The 22,913-nt window shown below is 36.2% G+C and overlaps 2 protein-coding genes across 2 annotated transcripts in view; both read right to left on the bottom strand.

Annotated features, from left to right (window-relative positions):
- Positions 1 to 2,467: 2,467 nt before the first annotated feature.
- Positions 2,468 to 5,519, bottom strand: LOC306868642 (ras association domain-containing protein 10-like). Its single transcript, XM_079414901.1, has one exon. It carries the CDS (start codon positions 5,314 to 5,316, stop codon positions 3,961 to 3,963), a length of 1,356 nt encoding a protein of 451 aa, XP_079271027.1. The 5' UTR covers positions 5,317 to 5,519; the 3' UTR covers positions 2,468 to 3,960.
- Positions 5,520 to 8,033: 2,514 nt separating this feature from the next.
- Positions 8,034 to 22,913, bottom strand: part of LOC306875374 (transcriptional enhancer factor TEF-1-like) — a 62,287-nt gene continuing 47,407 nt past the window's right edge. Inside the window, exons 7-12 of the mRNA XM_079425884.1 lie at positions 20,949 to 21,010; positions 20,711 to 20,835; positions 19,518 to 19,691; positions 18,104 to 18,244; positions 15,427 to 15,579; positions 8,034 to 11,301 (exon numbers count right to left, since the gene is read on the bottom strand). Of these exons, the coding sequence (XP_079282010.1) occupies positions 11,188 to 11,301; positions 15,427 to 15,579; positions 18,104 to 18,244; positions 19,518 to 19,691; positions 20,711 to 20,835; positions 20,949 to 21,010 (769 nt within the window). The 3' untranslated portion in view covers positions 8,034 to 11,187. The remainder of the gene's footprint in view (positions 11,302 to 15,426; positions 15,580 to 18,103; positions 18,245 to 19,517; positions 19,692 to 20,710; positions 20,836 to 20,948; positions 21,011 to 22,913) is intronic.

The following is a 22,913-nucleotide window of genomic DNA, read 5'->3' as shown; positions in this document are numbered from 1 at the left end:
TGGACAAGTCTTAACTTATATAAAGAATATCTCTTTGGTTTTGAGACTTTAGTCTTTGCAACTTCAGGGATCTTATCTATGCACGAACAGCTTGTAACACTCCAAAGAGAAAGGAAAACTGGAAATCGCATCATATGAATCCCTTTAAAAAAGATATTATGATGTGTACCATTAGGTGTTATATGTTTATACGTGATTATACGTTTTAGGTACAAATATGTGTAGTAAATCTTAAAGGTTTAAGATACTAATAGGCACCATTTAGAGGTAAATAAGGTAATACAGTACCGTTTGAAAAATAATGTCCAAATGACAGCTTTAGTGCATAGTGTTTGTACCTTTTTTTCTGAGCGTGCATGCAAGTATTGCTCAATGTGTCAGCAAAGGTTTGCAGTGACAGATATTTAGCTGGCACAAACACTATACAATTATGTCAACTGTAATGAAGTAATTAAAGTGTTTTGTGAAATTAGAATGTACTGTGTACATGGGAAACTGAACATTGAACATTTACACCATTGTACAGGCAAAAGGGATAGTTTTTTGAAAAATAAAAATTCTGTCAACATTTACTCATGTCATTCCAAACCTGTATGATTTTCTTTCTTCTTTCTCATAAAAAAAAAGAGATACAGTATTTTGATAATTAGGCTACCTAAGTGTTTGTTTGTCCATACGATAGAAGCTAAAACTGTCTGGTTACCAGCACTCTTCAAAATATCTTTTGTGTTCTGCAGAAGAAAGAAAGTCATACAAGTACTTTTGGGTGAACTTTCCCTACAAATTTTATGAAAACCATTACTGTCTCTCATATGACACTATAGCCACAAAAACCTGTTGGTAAATACTTCTGCAGTCGTTACACCGACAATTACTGAAAAAAAGCTGATGTGAATATTTTCTTTGGTTATGTCACCAAGCAGATTTACTACACCTAATCGTATTGCATAAAGGCCTCCAGCATCCCAGAGTGAACGAATGTGCCCTCAGGCTTATGTTTCAGGGAGAAAACCACTGGAACTTGAAGCTGTGGGAACACACAACTGGTTGAACAGTGTGTGCTCAAGTGTATTTTGGCGCACAGGTGTTTGTACACAACCCATGACACATCTCTACCCTCACGCACCACGGGACAGATCAATAATATGTCCGCATTTCAGAGTTTCGCAATTCGCCTCAACAAATTACAAAGGTATCTAGCCAGATGAGGCCTGTGTGCCAGGTCCTCTGTGATATGAGGGCTTGATGGTTGTATCTGTACCTGTACTCCTCCCTGCTGCAGTTTAACAGCACTTGACTTTAGAACGCTCACACTGTACTGCCAATGATTTCCTCACAGACATTAATGAGGAATTAACAGACTGTACATCTTCTGTTTGGGCCATACATGCTACAAATACTTTACTGATTGGTTGAGATGGATGGATACATCTAATTAAACTTTTATGAGTATTTTTGTGAAACCCTTTTTGGAAACCCTTGTGAAAAAAAAAGAAGTAGTAGTACACTGTAGCATGCTTTTAAAACGAGGACTTATGGAAATAGATTATGCATAAAAGATTATGCATAAGTGCAAAATGGATGTCATTTTTAGACACTTAAATGCATGTTATTTACAAATAAATTTTGACCCTGCCAAAACTGAACCTGGGGTCTTTTGTGTCCTGGGACGACTGAGATGTGAGCACGTGAGAGGAGGTTATCTGGCTGCGTTATGTAAATGTCCTGCTTTCCTGCTTTCACAATGGCTGGCGCTCTGTGAAAACCTGTATAAAATATGTAGCTCAACTCCCCAACTGTGCTCTGCCTGCTTTTCCTCTGGGACCGGAGGATTGCGCAACACTTTATGCCACCAGCAGCTCGCCTCCCCAGTTCACACAACACTCACAATTATTTTACCATGCACGTTTACCTTCTTCACCTTGTAGTCTGAACAATATTTAGAGCTTTGTAATTATACAAGCAATGAAACATCTGTGTTCTGCAACATTCCTCAATTAAATTATCAGGAAAAAAAGAGTTACATTTACATGATGTGTCAGGTGCAGATGTTATTGTTTTATAACACTTAATACTCCTATTAAAATCCAGCATAAGTGCATGAACACAGATCATTTTTCACTGAACACAGACAAATAATGAGCATTATTTTCACTGCTGGAAAAGTTGTGATTTATCACGGAATATTGCCTCAAATTCACACAACACAAAAGTGTATATGGTGATAACACTCTGGTGAATCTCACAAAATAATAATAATAACAAAAAGTAGGACTATTATTATTAGTATTATTATTATTAATATGACAATTAAGCCAATTTCTCTTAGCATTAGAGTAAAAACAATTATTGTAAAAAATGTTATGATTATTTAAATCAGCATATAATAAAAAACTTCATGAATTTCTTATTGTTTCATTAGATTATGATGTGATTTAAAATGATTAAATGAAGCATTCTTCAGTATTTCAGTTTATAAGACAACATTGTGTTATGATAAATTCTCATATTACACAAATTTTACATTTGTACATTTCTAAATACATGGATGGATTCTCTATTAAAACAAACAAAAAAACTGTATAATAAAAATAAATCATCTGTATCATCAAGCTCTTCAGATGACCACCACTTTCAAAAAAAAAAATTGTTTTCCCACATAACTATACTGCAACTTTCTTGAGCTCAAGCAATACCATAATGCAACTTAAAGCTGAAGTGTGCTTCTTTTATGTTAAAATGCTTTCTCTCAAGGAAGTATTTAATACAGAAATGATGTTAATATTCCAAATCATCTCAAAAAGACTATTGTTTGGCTTGCCACCATTTCCCCAGAAGTGCATAATTTAATATCATTTCTGCCATCAGTTCTGCTCATGGGTTCTGCAAGCAGATTTTTGAGCCTATTACCTGAGTTGTAAACATCATGTGACAAACCACTCTGGAGCTCTATGAAAATGTCACAACAGTGCAGATTGGCAGCAGACAGGGAACTTTTATTTCATGCTTTTGCACTGCCAAAACATCTATTAAAATATCATTAAATATTTGCAACACTGAAATCAGTCTGAAAATCTTTAGATTATTTTAAAAATTCCATGTGGTGATGATGCACAGAAATCATACACTTCAGCTTTAAATAGCATATCGTAATGCATAATCCATACTGTAATGTAAAATTGATCTTCATAATGTCGGAAATGATGCCTCGTGCAGAAAAATACAACCACCCAGATTTCAATCTTGAATGTTTTTCTCAAAATAACAGTAATCACAAATACATGTATGAAGTTAATACTGATTATTGGAAGCTTATTTCCGCCACGGAACAAAAATATAAAAAAAGATGACTGTGATATTTTATCTCACAATTCTTACTTTTTTCTCACAATTGCAAGTTTACATCTCTGCAATTTTGACTTTTTTTCCTCGAAATTCTGTTTACAATTAACGATTCTGATTTTTTTCTCAGAATTGAGTTAACGTCAAGAAATTCTGACTTTTTTCTCTGAAAATTGTGAGTTTTCGTCTCACAACTAATAACGTTTTCTCAAAATTCTGAGTTTATATCAAGACATTTTGACTTTTCATCTCACAATTTTGACACCTCTTAGAATTCTTAGAACAACTTCCGTTTTTTGTTTTCAATTTCCATACGTTGCCATTTTTAATCTTTTTATTCAATGGCAGAAAAAGGCTACCATATATTCTTATAGACATCAACATGAAAAGAAAATGACTAAGAATGCTCGATAAGTGCATAGTTATTTTCTTAATGTGATTTGATAATATAATTTCATTTTGATTTGCAGGGAAGTACTTTTTTAATTTTTTACTGTGCAAGCACTCCTATTTGCCTCCTCTTTATGCTTGTTTACTTTATGCAAATGTAAAATGTGTTAAATTAAGACATGCATTGTTCATTTGAACTATCCAGCAAGGGATAACATGAATATTATTTTACACCAAAGATTCGCAGATGGGTGTGATATCTGAGTCTTGACTATGCATTGAGCTGAGTCCTGTATCTGAGTCATCATCGTTCACGTCACATGTTTTTGAAAGCCCTCTTGCCTGCTCCACCCACACACTTTCCCCCTTGAGCGGCATCAATCTGTCTGTTTCTATTGTGTTTTCCTCTTTCAGCTCAGCTTCGGCCTCACTGTCCTCCTCAAAATCCAAAGAGTTGACTTTCTCCATTAAATCCCTCAGTTCTTTCTCTTTCGCTCCAAATATCTCCTGGGTCAAGTCCAAATCATTCCTTATGGCCTCCAAATCAGTGTTCAGCCGCAGACCGATGTACAAACTGGTGTCGAGTTGGGTTCTGATCCTCTCTTCTTCCAGAAGCAACTCGTTGTCAGAAGATACATCCACCACTGAAGGTCCATCGTCTTTTTCTTGAGTTGTGACTTTGAGAGACGTCTCGCTTTCAGAGTCTTTATTCGCAAGTTCCTCGTGTCTTCTTTTCATCCACCTCTGGTTGAGTTCCTCTTGAATCTCAGTTGTAATGCTCTCCATGAGGGCCTCGTGGTTCGTCAGCTCTTCCTGCAGTTTGATGACCTCCTCGCATCTCTGAGAATATTCCTCAAACTGGGCGAGAGCTGTTTCTGGGCTCGGTTTGTCCCCCTCACCAACTTTATCTGGGTTGGCATCCACTAAATACGTATCCTGGACATAGTTGATCCCATGCATCTTCATTCTGTCAAAATGAACTTTGGCCTCATACCTTTCGATTTCCCTGTCGAGCTCTTTTATCCTCTGAATCTGCTGGCGGATGGTGTGATCTTGAGAAATGACCAGGTGCACAAGGGTCTCCATCTTCTCCATAGACGAAGCATCTTTAGACGCAGTCTGCACCCGTTTCTTATTGATTTTATCCAACTTTCTGAACGCTTTCCTGACTATCCGTCTTTGTTTCTCCTGTGACAGAGCCATGGTCACTCTGGCGGTCCCCTTGTAGACACAAGGGCTCTCCTTGCTGAGGACGACGCGCGCCTCTGCGCTCCGCGGCCCGTTGCTGGGTAAAGACGCCTCGTTTTTCACCAACACAAACTGGACATTTTCTTGTTCCTCTCCCCAAGCGCTCCACAGTCGCAGAATCTTGGTTTTGTTCGGTAAAATCCGTTCAAATCCTCTCCATTTCTCCACGATGCAGTAGGACTGAGGAGAGCCCGAGAGAGAGACGCGCTGCTCCAGGTTCTGCTCCTCCAGTAAAACCCGGATCACATCCGCGCAGGTCGTGCGCTTGGACAAGCCCGACACCAGCTTCTCTTCGCGACAAACCCACACTGAAATTTTATTCTCCTCTGCCTCCATCTCTCAGACTGATCCCAGCAAGTCTGTAAAAGTTTCTTGGTGCAGGGAATTATTCAGGTGAAGTGAAAACTGAAATATTCTATGAAAGGTTATGGGTTAATCATCAGTAATAAAGATAAATCAGACTCGGCCCGTCTGAGAATGAAAGAGTTCGTCATAGTCCAGTGTTGGCAGGTTTGTTGTCTGTGTCTCAGTCTCTGTGAGTGAATGAGCGCAGACGGGACAGCACTACACTACACTGATCACGTGACCTGCAGCACTCTCTGTAGATCACAACTTCTGCGAGACCTGTTGTGTGCACTTCTGTTTAGAAATAATGATTTCATTTGATTTTAAAATCAAATATATTTAAAGTGGTTAGTATAAACAGAAAAAAAGTTCTAATGTTGTTTTGTTTGTCTACTAAATAAATACATAAACAAACATAAATAAATAATATTGATATTGATCATCATCATCATCCATCCAACCATAAAAAAAGAACAAGGACCTGGGGCCTGTTTCATAAAACAAGTTTAGCAAATAAACCAGGCTTATTTCAGTTAGTCTGACTTATTTTAAACCAAATCAAGTCAGACTTACTGAAACAAACCTGGCTTATTTGCTAAACTTGTTTTATGAAACAGGCCCCTGATATGTTGTTTTGGTTGTTTACACACAAAAAGACAATGATAAAGTCACTGAATTCACATCTTAATTTATTACATGCATAATATTGTCTTTTATGGGTTCAATTTCATTTTATTTATTATCTTTTTTTTTAAAACAAAGGAACAAACAAATGCCATGATAAACTTTCTTATGACATGTTTTTATTTGTTTGCTTATTTACAATGCTTCAAAAAATTACAAACAAACAAGGTATACAGTTAAATCACTAATGACAAATCCTTTTATATTTATGTTGCAATGAGCAATATTGTCTTGCACTAAACCCTGTGGATGCAGAATTGCACAAAAGAAAAAACTTCTCAGGCTACTTATGATACTATACAGTCAGACATCATTCATTTATTTTGTCAGCAAAAGTGAAAACAGGATGCCTAGAGAGACAAAATCAGTAGTATTTTGCTGGTCATGTGATATCAGTATGTCAGCCCCCTATAAGTTACCCCTCCATAAATCATCTTTTATCAGACGACTGATATGACTAGAATGATTTAAAGAATGTTTTGCAAAAGCACTATTCACCTTTAACCCGAGTGCATCTTTGACCTGATGTTAGCCTCTCCCAACCCACGGTAAACTGGGACTGCCCTCTGAACAGAGTCAACTGCTTAACACACCTTGTGATGGACACAGTATGACTGAAGGTATTTTAATACTAGCATTTTTGTGTTGTTTTAGTTTTGAAAGCCAAAATTAAGTAGATTTACTTCTTCAAGCTTAGGGTAGTTTAAAGGTGCTTTATAAGAGTATTGCATGTTATTAAGAAATTGTGCATCACAAATCAAACACTTATGCTTATCTGCACTAATTATTAATCTACAGTTTACATGCTATTTTATGGTAAAAGAAATTCTAATTGCATGGTCAGAAGAGATCCAATTTACATTAAAACACCATAAACCAATCACTAAAACAAAGGAATATGCAATGACACAACAGTCTAGCTCTCTCTCTGTAATACATTAATTTTATTTTTCATGTATTCTATTTTGCTTTTTAACTTTTTTAAAAGCCTTTGAGTAATAAAAAGCTCATGGTTCGCCACTTTCTGAGAATAATCCTGCAGTGACCCCTGCTGTTCACCTACATTAATGCAATCACGCCCCCTAGTGTTCAGTGCTATTACTGTACGAGAGGATCTACGTTACCGATACACCATAAATATTAAAGGAACAGTTCGCCCAAGAATGAAAATTTGCTGAAAATTTACTCACCTTCAATTTGTGAGTTTGATATGCTTGTTTCCTCATTTGAACAGATTTGGAGAATTTTGCATCACACCACTTGCTACAGTGAATGGGTGCCGTCAGAATTTGAGTTCAAAACCTAACAGTATATTTATTTAGAACAGTTTTGGTGCTTATAAACTGTGCATATTTCTCTTCTGGTTCGGATAGGACCATTTTTCCACTGAAAAAAGCAATATGTTTGATAGAAGACTCATATTTGAGCCAAATGCTGCAGTTTGAAATTTAAAAATGTCTTAATGATGAATTTGTTTATAACAAGCATGCAGCTTTTTACTTCACAAGACATTAATTGATGGACTGAAGCAGTGTGGATTATTGTGATGTTTTTATCAGCTGCCTGGACTTTCTGACGGCACCCATTCACTGCAGAGGATACACTGGTGAGTGATGAAATGCAAAATTTCTCCCAATCTGTTCCAATGATGAAACAAACTGTCCCTTTAAACACACATTTATATCTTTAATGGCCTGAGGGTGAATACAACACGTTTTTAATTTTGGGGTACTGCTCCTTTAATTTACAGTTTATGATTAAATTAAATTATGCATTAAAATGTTGTGTTTTTATTGCTTCCTTAAAGTTCAGAACACGTTATTAAACAGCTGTACTAGAGTAAATAGTAATTGTGTGGATAAAACATCTAGTTTTAATAAGCATGCACTACAATGTGTCATAATTTAAAAAAAAAATTTTTTTAACAGTGTTGGTTACCAAAACTGTTTGGTGATACAGGTGCATCCTTTTCATTTTGAAACATGAAGAAAACAACACATGACCAGACAAGCTGTTTTAATTACTTATTTTATTCAATATTGTATACATACAAAGTATCTAGAAAGCTACAAAATATCTACCACTTTATCAAGAAGGCATCAAAATGTTACGGAGCAAAGACAAGACCATATGCGATAAAGAACACACACATAATATGTTTTTATTTTCTCTCTCAGCCTTGCTCCAATGCTTTTTTTCCATCATCAGGGATATTAAAAGATATCGCAACCTTTGTACCAAGAAAAGCCAGAATATATAATTTTATACAAAGCACCTTTTTACAAAAAAATCTCTGCACACAAACCCAATATCTTTTTATGATACTATCTGAACTAGAGAAAAGTTCACTTTAAAGCCAACATCTTAAATGGTAATGAACATAGGAGGTACCAGTACCTACACATAGACAAAATACAAACATATAGATCAAAAAACAGAAGCTAAACTGCTGACATACTGTAGTCCGGATTCCGCTCAAATCCTTGCTTAGTGTCCGTTACTAGCAAACAATGTCCGTTTAACATTCATCATATTAAAGGCCTTAGTTCTCAGATCCCTGGAGAAGTAAAGGGGACTGATGAGGAGGAACTGACGTAGCAGATGCACCAGCAGCGCAGCAGTAACAGTATCACCACCCAAATGGGCTCCGAATATACTGACGTCGTCACAAAACCATCGCGTACATGTAGAACAATACAGGAAGATCTCTACATGAAATGTGAACAAGAACGAAGGGCGAAGGTACGGCAAACACGAAACAATCAACATCGTCTGCCGTTTTGATATCGTGCGTACTTAATAACTCCACAGTTTACTTGAAGCGCTACAACATACACAGCTGTAAATCTAACGTAGTCTCTCACGCTTTGAGGGTTCAATCCACTTAAATGAACAGCATAAATAAATTATGCAGTAAAGATGATATGGTTTGGTGAAGCCAGCTTACATGTGACTCTGCGGTTAATATCCTTGACTATCTTTAAGGTCTGAGGAGCAACACACGACGCCACTTCATATAGAGTTTCTATATTCAAAATAAGACATTGAAATGGCTTGAAAAAAGGAAACGCAAACACCATTCAGCAATCATAATCTCCACGGTGCTGTGAGGTTTTCTGCTTTTACAATTCCATTATGCACTAGAAAAGTAGCTAAAAAAGCTCTATGTCAAATAAATCTCTCACAGAATGGAACCGAAGTTCATAGTTTGAAAAAAATAAATAAATGACAGTTTGCCACATCCACCAAATCAAATGCTGATAGAAGTTTGTTTTTAATAATTATTACATAACTTTATTTCCACTCACTAGCCCATGTTGATTTTTCTATAAAATTCCTATGAAGGCAATGTGGTGAATATTTGACCAACATCCTTTTTTTTTTTTTTTTTTGGTTTTTGATCATCTTAAGAACGCAAAAAAAAAAAACATCAGTCTTTTCTAAGCTGGAAAAATCAGAACCAAAGGCACTTTCATGCTACAGTGCAGGAAATAAAGAGGAGCTCTATGCGTCTCCTTCAACTTTTTGGTCTTTTCGGATAAGAAAGGCAAGATCTGTGTGTCTAAATATGTCTTCCGTCTCTGAGAGTGAAAGGTCAACCGAATGGCCAGTGCTCTTTTATAAAGATGACACGTAGGATCTTAAGGTGCGGTCACATTTGCGGCAAAATTTAGTGGGCAAAATGTCCATTGTTTATTATCAGCAGCGTAACGATGTGTAAAGCACAGCTCACACAGAAGTCACTTTCAAACCAAGAATCTCTCAGCTGGTCAGTGCGGCAAACTAATTTCAAAACGAGCTAAATTTCTGCCTTAACACGAAACTCCCAATCACACAAGTTCCTATTGGAATGACTGATTTCATCTGCACTGATTTCTCCGCCTAGCAACAGTAAATGTGACCACACCTTTTTCCCGAAAAACGACTGCGCTCATCCACGTTCGCTTCATACACTAAGGCACTGTGCTGTATATTGTTACACTTTGGCAGGTTTGTACTGTACAATTCCTACAACATGTGACAATAAGAAAGTCTTCCAGCTTAGGAAAGAGGTCACAGCTTTAGTGGCATCTTTTGGAGTTCACACAACCATTATTAAGGCTTGCAGTCGTAGAAATCGATTAGGCCACAGAGACATGGGCTGTGTGGGGATGTCAAAGGCAGCGAGGAACTCTGGGACAGATTCTTACAGAAGATGAAGGAGTGCTTCGTGACGTGCGGGTGTACAGCACGTTCAGGGATGGGCTTCGTGAAAAGTGTGGCTTTCCCAGCAGCAAACACGCACTAAGGCTTGTCCGACGAGTGGATCCAAGTGCTCGGGTCAATCTGATGGATAAACCATCAAGCCCTGGTAGTTAATGCAGTGCTTCTTGTTTCTAGAGTTATCTGTTACACAAGCTGTACAGTCGGTCGATTCTCTGCGTTTTCTTATTGCAGGTGATGACACATGACAACAGACACAGGTTGTTATAAACGTCTCGTATCACAGTGCAGTAATTCCTCAACGAAAAAGAAAGAAGTAGTGTGTAAAAAGTAATTGTTTACAAGGGCTGGGTTTCAGAATTCTCGGAATGTTGGGAATGCGGGAACGTTTTGTTTTCCGATGGCCACAAGAATCTTTTTTTTAAACACCTACAGTAGCTTTCTTTTTAATAAATCAATGTTACAGAATGATTATTTCTCAAATACTTTTTCTTTGGGAAAAATACCTAAGTACAGTATGTGAGAATGTACTGTATATACATCTGTACACCTACATCCTACTCACACACACATTTATGGCTGCACCCATACGCTTTCAGATGTGTACATTTCCGAGATAAAAAAAAATAAAAAAATAAAAATGAGGTTGTTTTCAGATTCATTCTAACTCAACCTAACCTTAAGTTGAATGATACTGTCACTTTATATGTATAGTCTACGAATTAATGTTGATTCGGCATTCTTTGACATTCTTTCCCGTATTAAAACATAATACAACTGTACCGCAATTCACAGCTGCAGTTAAACGTCAAACACATATTAAGAAAAAAAAAAAAAAATATATATATATATATATATATATATATATATAATTATAAGCATCACCCAAATGTGACGGAAAATCATCTTGAGTGAGTGTTGAGCTAGAGGCACTGCCACTGTACTGAGGTCCAGAGTCTGTGTGAAAGAGCTGCTTCATTCCTTCACTAGTCTGTAGATGTGATGCTGGGCTCCGTGCTCGCTGTTTGACACTTCAAATACACAGGCCATGCACAGCAGGGTCTCCTGTGTGTCTCTGTTTGTTACCACCTGAAATAGAGAAACAGATAGAGAGAGAGATTGCATTATTGTACAGTTCACAAACCTGTCATGTGTATAAAACCAGTCGTATGTATATAACTTCTCAGAAATGCTCTTAAAGGGGCAGTTCACCCCAAAATAAACTGACTCACCCCAAAAGGGAGGGGGGGAATGAAAATCCTGTCATCATTTACTCACCCTCAAGTAGTTCCAAACCTTTATGGATTTCTTTGTTCTGAACACAAAGGAAGATATTTTGAAGACAGTTTGTAACCAGGCTGTTTTGGGGCACCATTGACTTCCATAGTAGGAAAAAAAAAATACTATGGAAGTCAATGGTGCCCCAGAACTGCTAGTTTCCCACATTCTTCAGAATATCTTCCTTTGTGTTCTGCAGAACAAACACATTCATACAGGTTTGGAACTACTTGAGAGTGAGTAAATGATGACAGAATTTTCATTTTTTGGGTGAACTATCCCTTTAAGAATAGTCTTAAGCTTTGAGTTAAGTGTCAAAAAATTCTTAGTAAAAAGTAGGATTTTTCTGAAATATTTTAATGTATTTTTTTATGCTTTGCATTGTGCTAAATTATCACACATTATTACTGATGCTTTGTTTTCTATTGGTATGTCTCCTCTTTTACAGTTGTATACAGATGTGAACATGAGTTCCATCAATGGCTCCAACAACTCCAGGAAAGCCAACAACCCTCATAAAAGTGGCTTGTTTTGCAATATGGTTTGGCGGTCAGTTGGAAAGTCAATTAACTGCCATATAGTAGTGGCCAAAAGTGATGTCCAGCCTAGGAAATTGGACATCTTCACCCTCAATTAAAAAAAAAAAAAATTGTAAACATATTGCATAGTTACGGAAGCGTATTGCATTCACTTGAGGAAAAAAAAATCTACTCTGTTTTTCTGAATTAACGAGTTAATTATCTCAGAATTACGAGATAATTTTTCATGAAAAAAGTTTTTTCTCTGTTTTTCTGAATTAACGAGTTAATTATCTCAGAATTACAAGATAATTTTTCATTAAAAAAAGTTTTTGCTCTGTTTTTCTGAATTAACGAGTTAATTATCTCAGAATTACGAGATAATTTTTAATGAAAAAAAAAGTTTTCTCTCTGTTTTTCTGAATTAATGACTTAATTATCTCGGAATTCTGAGATAATTAAGTCATTAATTCAGAAAAACAGAGAAAAAACTTTTTCCATGAAAAATTATCTCGGAATTCTGAGATAATTAAGTCATTAATTCAGAAAAACAGAGAAAAAACTTTTTTTAATGAAAAATTATCTTGTAATTCTGAGATAATTAACTCGTTAATTCAGAAAAACAGAGTAGATTTTTTTTCCTCAAGTGAATGCAATACGCTTCCGTACATAGTTGCTTAGAGTCAATTGTTTTATTTGTGATAATAATGCAATGAAACATGCCAAATTGTGCGGCCATAATTTTTGGCCATGCTGTCATACAAAGAAATTATGAACACATGCAACAAGAGCAACTTATGTGCCAATACTGCTAGATTTAGTGACTTCCTCACGCCTTTAGAGACTTTTTTTTCCCAAAAGCCTAGCAACAAAATCAATTTCTTGGACAAACCTTATCTACATTCCAAGACTCTCCCATGACGTCATAAAGGCAAGTTCACTGAGCTAAATACATATAAATATAGATCAGTGAACTCACCTAGCAACATTAAGTGACCAGCTTTAGCTACTTTCAATTGAAAGCAGTTGGCTACACTGGTCAGTGTTTTTTGGTTAGTTTTTTTTCCTTTGTATTTTGATGGTTTAAATTAAATGTGGGGTCATAAAAAAAAGAAAAAAAAAAATCTACACCACTTTTGGCCACTGTGTTTGGTGGGGTTAGTGCCACAATATGTAAGACCCTGCTTACAGTGTCATCACTGCATTGCTGCATTTTTCCAATTTTCCAGCCAAAAAAAAAATTGTATTACTACTTTCATTTCTGCAGTTAGAGCATTGGAGAGCTTGTTGTGTGGAAGAGGTTATTACATTTGTTTGTCAGTTATAAAAAAAAAACTTTTTGATCTTGACAATCAAGTTTGTATCGTTTTATCAACTCTATATCATCATCATGTAACCCCAATATGTCATATTTTCGCTGGAAAGTGTTTGTCTCCTCCTCTTTGCTGCCATTGTGTTACTCCTAACTAGGTTAGAATACCTCTTTAGCTCTCTTAAATAATTTAGGAGCTAAGACCTAGTCTTAACACTTAGGAACCTTTATGAATCACTCTTATTCTTAAGTCTAGGAATTAGAATTTTGAATTTTGACACACAACTAAAATTTTACTCGGAGCGGCTTTATACATACGGCCCAGGTCATATTTTCACAAAAGGTTTAGATAAATTAAGCCTACCCCCTCAATTCTCATTATGATGCAAAAAAAAAAAAAAAAAAATCATTCAGTAGTGGGCAAAAAAAAAAAAAGTTTATACACTACTGCTAAATTTTAATTTTAATTTTTTCAACAACAAAAAAAGAAGATACTTTATTCAGCATGGACACAATAAACTGATTAAAGATGACAGTAAAGAAAGACATTTTTAATATTACAAAAATGTCTCTTGTAACCTTAATTCTTTTGAACTTTCTATTCAAAAAAGTTTTGAAAAAAAAAATTAATCAGTAAAAATATGAAGCCGCATAAATTGTTTTTAACATTGATGATAATTAGAAATGCTTTTTGAGCACCAAATTAGAATGATTTCTAAAGGATCATGTGACACTGAAGACTGGAGTAATGTTGCTGATAATTCAGCTGTGCTATCACAGAAATAAATTATATTTTGTACATATTTTATAATATCTTCAAATAGAAAACAGTTATTTTAAATTTCACAGTATTACTGTTTATATTGTATTAAACATAAAAACCATACAGATGTCTAACTTGCAAATTGTACTGTACAACATGCCAATATGTTGTACTGACATTACCTAGGCTGACTTAAAATAAAACATTACAATACATGTATTTAAAAAATGTATTAATTAAAACAATTATAATTAAAAAGATAATTCAATTTATTTTACTTTTGTTATTATTAATATGTATGGACTTCATTAGTTGGCAGAGCACAGTAATTTTGTGTCTTTCATAAAAAAAATTATTATAGTAAAAATAATTGTACTACAGCTGCAATACCAATGTAATGAGAATCACCAGAAAAAAAATAAATAAACAAAAATTCTACAAGTAAATTTCTTTAGTGCTCTAAAATAAATATTTTAAAATGTATACATAACAGAAATGAAAATTTGATTCAAAGAAATGTGCTTAATGGGACAATGCAAACAATATTTAAAGTTCAAAAACAGTTAAAGGGCAGATTTTCATGGGTATTTTTTTTTTATTATTATTTTGGATGTGTTTTGTGAGATTTACCTGTGTAGATTTCATCCAAAGGAAGGTTTTTGATTTTTGACTGCATGCATCACTTTATGTCTGTGTCACACTGCATGTCGATTTCAGGCACATTAATGTTTTTTATCATTTATATTGCCCCCCCCCCCCTCCCTTTTTGGGTGAGTCAGTCTGCAATGCATCAAGACAAGGTAGTGTTTAAAAAATTAATGATTGGATCATTTTAAACATATTGGATCCTGTTTAAACTTTTTTAATCCGATATTAAACATTTAGTGCTGTATGTGATCGGATCACCTGAGATGGATGTTAAGACCAATGCCACCTCCCTTCAATAACATATACTGTACACAAGAATTCACTATAAACACACACACACATCCTCCCTCAGTCTATAATAACAACTAAAACCTCCATGGCAGGTGAGAGTCGCAATCCAGGAGAGCAGGTTTACAGATGCACAGCACCAGGATGTGAGGGATTTGAAGGAAGAGAGCAGGGAAAGTGCATTAGTAAGACCCTCGCTATAGGAGAGAATAGGGCTCTAATCCTTGTGTGTATGAAGGTTAGAGAAAGGGGTTCCTCCCCCTTTGCAGGAGATTATTAGGCTTTGCACAGCGCCACAGGAATGCCAGGAATGCTGGGTCGTCTCTGCTCAGAGGCCACAGGCTCCGCCCTGCACTGAAAGCTCTCACTGATTGGTTTAAACATCACTGACGGACATGTAGACTCACCAATAAGATGGTGAAGTTCTCCAGGACGCTGTTCATCATGTATTTCTCAGGCAGGTGTTTGAGTTTATGGATGAAATTGATCATGTATTCACACATGGGAGATCGGCTTATCCGGTACACAAAGCGTCCGTTCTCAAAGCGAGCGTACTCCGTCTGAGAGGACAGATGAGAGAGATTTTATTAAAAACTCAATTTAATACAAGTTCATTTGGATAGTGCTTTTCACAATAGAAATCCTTGCAAAGCAGCTTTACAGAAAATTGGAAGTTTCTACATTATATTTAGGAATAGGTTATTAGTGGTGACTATGACAGAAATGTACAGTAAAAATCATGCAGTTAGTTACAAATTGCATGTAATCAAACAGATGGTGAACTATTAACTGCAATCATTATATGTTGCAATTAAACTTGTAGCAAAATTTGGTAGATTTGTATATTGTTCCAGGGTTAGCATCATCTGAGTGAAATTAAGTTTATTTTTAATGTTTTAAAAGAAATATCTTATGTTCACCAATGCACTGTAACGGCAATATTTTGAAATATTATTACAATTTAAAATAACTGTTTTCTTTTTTAATATATTTTAAAATGTAATTTCTTCCCCTAATGACAAAGCTGGATTTTCAGCATCATTACTCCAGAGTTACACGATCCTTCAGAAAACAGCTAATAAATACTGCTTAATATTTTTTCAGGATTCTTTGAAACATCTGTTGTAACATTCAAAATGTCTTTAATGACACTTCTGATCAATTTAATGGGTCCATGCTAAATGGAAGTATTTATTTCTTTCATTTTTTCTTTTTTTTGATTGGTAGCGTATCACTGTTTCCTCAAAAATATTAAGCAGCAAAGCTGCTTTCAACATTGATAATAAATGTTTCTTGAGCACCAAATCGGGATATTCAGAATGATTTCTGAAGGATCATGTGACACTGAAGAATGAAATAATGGCTGCAAAAAATTAAGCATTAATATCACAAATATATATATATATATATATATATATATATATATATATATATATATATATATATATATATATATATATTCCCCTCCAAAGGTATTGGGACAGTGAGGCCAATTCCTTTATTTTTGCTGTAGACTGAAAACATTTGGGTTTGACATTAAAAGGTGAATATGAGATGAGAGATTTACATGCCGGCTTTTATTTCCAGGTATTTTCATCTGGATCTGATACACAACTTAGAAGATATCACCTTTTGTTTGAACCCACCCATTTTTCATGTTACCAAAAGTATTGGAACAGATAGAATTAACAGATTAAAGTGAAAAAGACTTAATATTTAGTTGCAAATCCTTTGCTTTCAATAACTGCATCAAGTCTGTGACCCATTGACATCACCAAACTTTTGCATTCTTCTTTTGTGATGCTTTTCCAGCCTCTTTCAGTTGTTGTTTGTTTTGGGGGGTTACCCCCTTCAGTCTCTTCTTTAGCAGGTAAAATGCATACTCTACAGGGTTTAAGTGTGGAGATTGACTTGGCCGGTCTAAAACCTTCAACTTCTTGCCCCGATGAACTCCTTTGTTGTTTTGGCACTATGTTTTGGGTCATTATCTTGCTGCATGATGAAGGATCTCCCAATAAGTTTGGTTGCATCTTTCTTTAATATGGCAGACAAAATGTTTCTGTAGACTTCTGAGTTAATTTTGCTGCTGCCATCATGTTACATCATCAATGAAGATTAATGAGCCCGTCCCAGAAGAAGCCATGCAAGCCTAAGCCATTACATTACCTCCACTGTGTTTCTCAGATGAGCTTGTATGTTTGGGATCATCAGCAGATCCTTTCTTTCTCCAAACTTTAGCCTTTCCGTCACTTTGGTAAAGGTTAATCTTTGTCTCATCAGTCCATAACATTATGTCCCAGAATTTTTGAGGCTCATCTCTGTACTTTTTGGCAAATTCCAGCCTGGCCTTCCTATTCTTCTTGCTAATGAGTGGTTTGCATCTTCTGGTGTAGCCTCTGTACTTGTGATCATGAAGTCTTCTGCGAACAGTAGATTGTGATACCTTCACTCCTGCCCTCTGGAGGTTGTTGCTGATCTCACTTACAGTTATTTTAGGGTCTTTCCTGACAGCTCTCACAACGTTTCTGTCATCAACAGCAGTTGTTTTCCTTGGTCTACCTGTTCGATGTCTGTTACTTAGTACACCAGTGGCTTCTTTCTTCTTCAGGACATTCCAAATGGTTGAAATGGCTATGGTCAATGTGTGCGCAATGGCTCTGATTGATTTTCCTCCTCCTCTCAGCTTCACAATTGCTTGTTTTTCACCCATAGACAGCTCTCTGGTTTTCATGTTGGTTACACCTCTTAACTATAAATGCAATTTGAACAGGCAAAACCCAAATCTGAAACTGAGCGTAGACATTCTGTGCTAATGTAGAATTAAATTCACATTACTGATCACAAAATCTCAATGTCTCAAATTGTGCTTAGATGAAGATATAATAGAATTCAATTACAATTCTGAGACTTCTCATCAAATTCTCCCAAAGACAATGTGAACTAACAACTAAGAACTTCATTAAGTGTCCTGAGTAATAAAAGAGCAATTACATTTTCCTCTGTGAAATACATATTAGAGGATGAACATTTATTGCTCCATTTAGACAATACAACTGTACTCGAAAACGAACACTTGAAATTTACCTCCACTTTCTCAACGACCTGTTTGCCAAACGAGCAAACCTTTGTGGAGCAAGTGATGGTCATGTTCTCCGGGCTCTCGTACTGACTGCTTACTCCATAGAAAGCCCCAGTTTCATCCTGAATGTTGCAGTTCAAGTCAGCCTATGAAGCAAAGTGATTGTTGCAATTTAATAAGCCACACGTCAAATACTTATATTACAGAGAAATCTACAGCAGAACAAACGGATGGACAATTAACATATAACATTCAATACAAAACTGCCATCTAGTGGAGACTCTAAGCACAGCTAAATAAAAACCTATATGGAAGATTTTGAATGAAGACTACTTCAGTTTGTTCCTCACATAGACTCGAAACTTGTATGAAACTTTTAAAATGCTTTTATAATGCTTGTCATCCATTCACATTATGAAAAGACCACTATGGATCTTCTGCAGTATATTGGTGTTACATGTAAGAAAAAAGTCAGTTATGGAAGACCATGAGGGTGAGTAAATTCCTTTTAGCTTGCATTATACCTAACTACCAATCATGGCTATTTCTACATTTTAATCTATTCGGGTAAACGGCTGTCTAAGGTTAGAAAGAACAGATTAAATAACTTTGAGTAAAAAGGCACTCAAAAAAAATCTGAAAAAGAGTGGAAAAAAGAGCAGCTCGCTCTCCGCTCTTTCAGTAAGCTAACACGATGTTCATTACCGAGAAAGCTCAAATATTCATTTCTGGCATACTCTCTTTTCATTAAGACAAGCCTGTTACATTTTCACATCATATTCAAGAGAGGCATTATTGTGCAGATCCAGAGTTTCATTTGAAATTCAGATCCCTCTGTCACTTCAAACGGAATTCGAGCAGCCTCGCTCCAACCACGACGAGGCCCACTTTGTTGGTTGCCGCTAGTTAGCATTTCACAAAATGCATGCAATGTTTGAATAGCTATTAGAGGAGCAACCAGGTCATCCAATTGTTTCGCGATATTAAACAGAATAAGTGCGAGCTTTGATCATGGACACTTCAGCTATGCCATGCCAAATATAGCGGCGGCGGTGGTTTGGACGCTGTCTTTAAAACTAAAGTGGCCCAGTGTCTTTAGGCAAATGCACGCTTATTCATGCATGTAATCACTCGGTGGATAAATATTTGCGTTAAATAGGCAGTTGCATGGGTAGTAAACATGAACTGTGGTAATTTCGCTCTCATTAATGTAGAAACCTTGGCACAGGCTGGGCATACATGACACAGCACACTGCATGTGTGTTTATTTTTAAGCCTAAATAAAAAAATACTAAGTTTTTCTTGGACTAATTGTGCGTTACGATGTCTTCTTTTGTGGATAATTGTCCAGTGCATGTTGGGGGGGAGGGGTCTGTGAATCGCTAAACAGATGCTCATTCTTTGCAGAGATTCACTCACCCAGAACTTTATGAGAAAGAATGAATTCGGAGGACCCTTGGCAAACAATTCCTTCAGCCCTCCTTTCTTCTCAGGAAACTTGTCATAAATCTGACGAATGTCCACTGACTCGAGCAAGGCATCATTGTAAGAGTGATTTGTCTGGCTGATGTGCACAAAAAGATGCTTGTTATACTGCACAGAAAAAAAGAGAGAAAAAAAGTTAGAAACAGGAAAACTTGTCAAAATGACTGTCTGAATGTACTTGATTGTTTAGTTTTAACTTAGTACTATCCATCTATTCACAACCATTAATTAATACATTTAATGATATATTGATTAATAATGCTAATTATTCACAATTAATCACATATATCAATATTCTATTTGGTGGGAAAAGTCCTGTAAATGGAAAAAAATTCACATTTGTATATTTTAATATTTTGGCAGACAAACAAATGACTGAATAAGCATGACAAAATGTTAATGATCATTTATTAAAAAAATAAATAATCTTGCTTAATTGCACTAAATTATGCATACTATTGTTCATTGTTACTTCATGTTTGTTCATAATATAAAAAATAATGTTGACTTTTAGAAAATGTATTAGCATATGTAGAAATTAACATGCCATAAAGTGTTCATTGGTAGTTCATGATGTTTAAGTTGACAAATTGAATTTTATAGTAAAAAGTGTAACAATTAGATTTCTTAAGGTATAATTCGGAGATATTCACAAATGTACCACAGCATATAAAAGAACTATAACACATATTAGCGATGGTACTTCAATACAGTACAGAAACAATGCATTTTATGTAAGCATGATAACATCCAAATTATGTTACAAATTTAAAAAATGAAATTAAAACAGGACACTGTATTTTGACAGTCCTCAAAGTCAACAAAAAATGTTATTCACAACTCATTTTCACTCTATTACGGTTATATTACAGTATGATATTCAAAGAGCCAAGAATGTAGGGCGGGTATTTTTCCCCATTGGAAAGAGATTGAATTGTGTGAATGAATGTGCATTTTCAGTCAATTGTGGAGAACTTCTTTCTAAAAACTTTTCTAAAAAGTTTTTTGACTAGTAGGCTAAAGGTCAATGATGAATCGTGCAATAAGACCAGGAATGTGTATTGGGAATTAAACTACCTCAATTTTAATTTCATTTTGACTTATAGTGACATAAAGAAGCAACTCACGGAATCTGGATCTCTCTGGTGCTCAAGAAAAGCGGAGAACTCCACCAGTCTGAGTTTAGATGTGCCGATAGATCGGCCCTGCCAGGCAGGCACTGTGGGTGCTGGCGCTGTCGGGGGCTCATAATCTACACACACACATACACACAAACTGAATATTAGCTCTCCTAAACAAACAGAATGCTACATCCGAATGTGAATTGATAAAAAAAAAAAACATGGCAAGTGGTGACCGACATACTTGAGATCGTAGTTGTTACTGCTGGCTGGATAGGGTACGCTTGCTGAGCAAATGGCTTGATGCTAAAACATAGACAAAGGAGAATTAAGAACAGGAAAACGAGCAGCCTGAAGTTTAGCGGCACTACAAACTGAAGAGATTAAGAGGGTTACACAGCAAAGAAGAAACAAAGCTGCACAAAGTATTCAAACTTGGATTCAACCCATCCCTGTTTCTGGAAAGGCTTCCTCTATCTCTGATCCCTCTGAGGAAAAGAGAGAAAGCTGGAAGGGTTGGGGAAAATACAGACATCAAGAAGAGGCGAACGACAATAAAGCAGACAAAACAGAGACAGGAGGAATAAAGAAGATCTGCAATGCCAGTGCTTACAAGGCAGCAAAAGAACCACATTAAAGTTTTGGCCTATAAATTTAGTTCTGTCAAAATGAAATGCTCATATTCAGATCATAGTCATGACACTCAGTAAACAATATAAATTAGAAATATGATATCTCCTCCTGCTCTCACATTCTCTTAATTTCATTGGATATTGCAACTTTCTTGTTGAAGGACAGTGTGCACACCTGACAACTGTCTGACTAAATTTCAAATAAGATAACTAATTTACAAGTGTGCATACTAGACAGCATTGGCAGCATGCATACATTATAAATTGCCCATAATTTTTGCTGCACACTAGTAGTATATTACTAAGTTAATATATTAGTAATATTCCACACTAGTAGTGGAATTAAAGAATTTGTCTTGTGGTGAACACTTGTCTTAAAGCAGTGGTAGATGCTTTAAACCAAACCAACCTTTTGATTAAATTTGTAATTTTCATCCTAATAATCCTAATAAATCTGTATACAGTATATATATATATACACTCACCTAAAGGATTATTAGGAACACCATACTAATACTGTGTTTGACCCCCTTTCGCCTTCAGAACTGCCTTAATTCTACGTGGCATTGATTCAACAAGGTGCTGAAAGCATTCTTTAGAAATGTTGGCCCATATTGATAGGATAGCATCTTGCAGTTGATGGAGATTTGTGGGATGCACATCCAGGGCACGAAGCTCCCGTTCCACCACATCCCAAAGATGCTCTATTGGGTTGAGATCTGGTGACTGTGGGGGCCATTTTAGTACAGTGAACTCATTGTCATGTTCAAGAAACCAATTTGAAATGATTCGAGCTTTGTGACATGGTGCATTATCCTGCTGGAAGTAGCCATCAGAGGATGGGTACATGGTGGTCATAAAGGGATGGACATGGTCAGAAACAATGCTCAGGTAGGCCGTGGCATTTAAACGATGCCCAATTGGCACTAAGGGGCCTAAAGTGTGCCAAGAAAACATCCCCCACACCATTACACCACCACCACCAGCCTGCACAGTGGTAATAAGGCATGATGGATCCATGTTCTCATTCTGTTTACGCCAAATTCTGACTCTACCATCTGAATGTCTCAACAGAAATCGAGACTCATCAGACCAGGCAACATTTTTCCAGTCTTCAACTGTCCACTTTTGGTGAGCTCGTGCAAATTGTAGCCTCTTTTTCCTATTTGTAGTGGAGATGAGTGGTACCCGGTGGGGTCTTCTGCTGTTGTAGCCCATCCGCCTCAAGGTTGTGCGTGTTGTGGCTTCACAAATGCTTTGCTGCATACCTCGGTTGTAACGAGTGGTTATTTCAGTCAAAGTTGCTCTTCTATCAGCTTGAATCAGTCGGCCCATTCTCCTCTGACCTCTAGCATCCACAAGGCATTTTCGCCCACAGGACTGCCGCATACTGGATGTTTTTCCCTTTTCACGCCATTCTTTGTAAACCCTAGAAATGGTTGTGCGTGAAAATCCCAGTAACTGAGCAGATTGTGAAATACTCAGACCGGCCCGTCTGGCACCAACAACCATGCCACGCTCAAAATTGCTTAAATCACCTTTCTTTCCCATTCTGACATGCAGTTTGGAGTTCAGGA

Source organism: Barbus barbus (genome assembly GCF_936440315.1).
Source record: "Barbus barbus genome assembly, chromosome: 1".
In the NCBI taxonomy this organism is placed as follows: Eukaryota; Metazoa; Chordata; class Actinopteri; order Cypriniformes; family Cyprinidae; genus Barbus; species Barbus barbus.
This window is presented reverse-complemented; position numbering and strand designations above follow the sequence as displayed.

Coding starts and splice junctions, on each gene's coding strand:
- LOC306868642 (XM_079414901.1), bottom strand. CDS start 5,316: ATGGAGGCAGAGGAGAATAAAATTTCAGTGTGGGTTTGTCGCGAAGAG.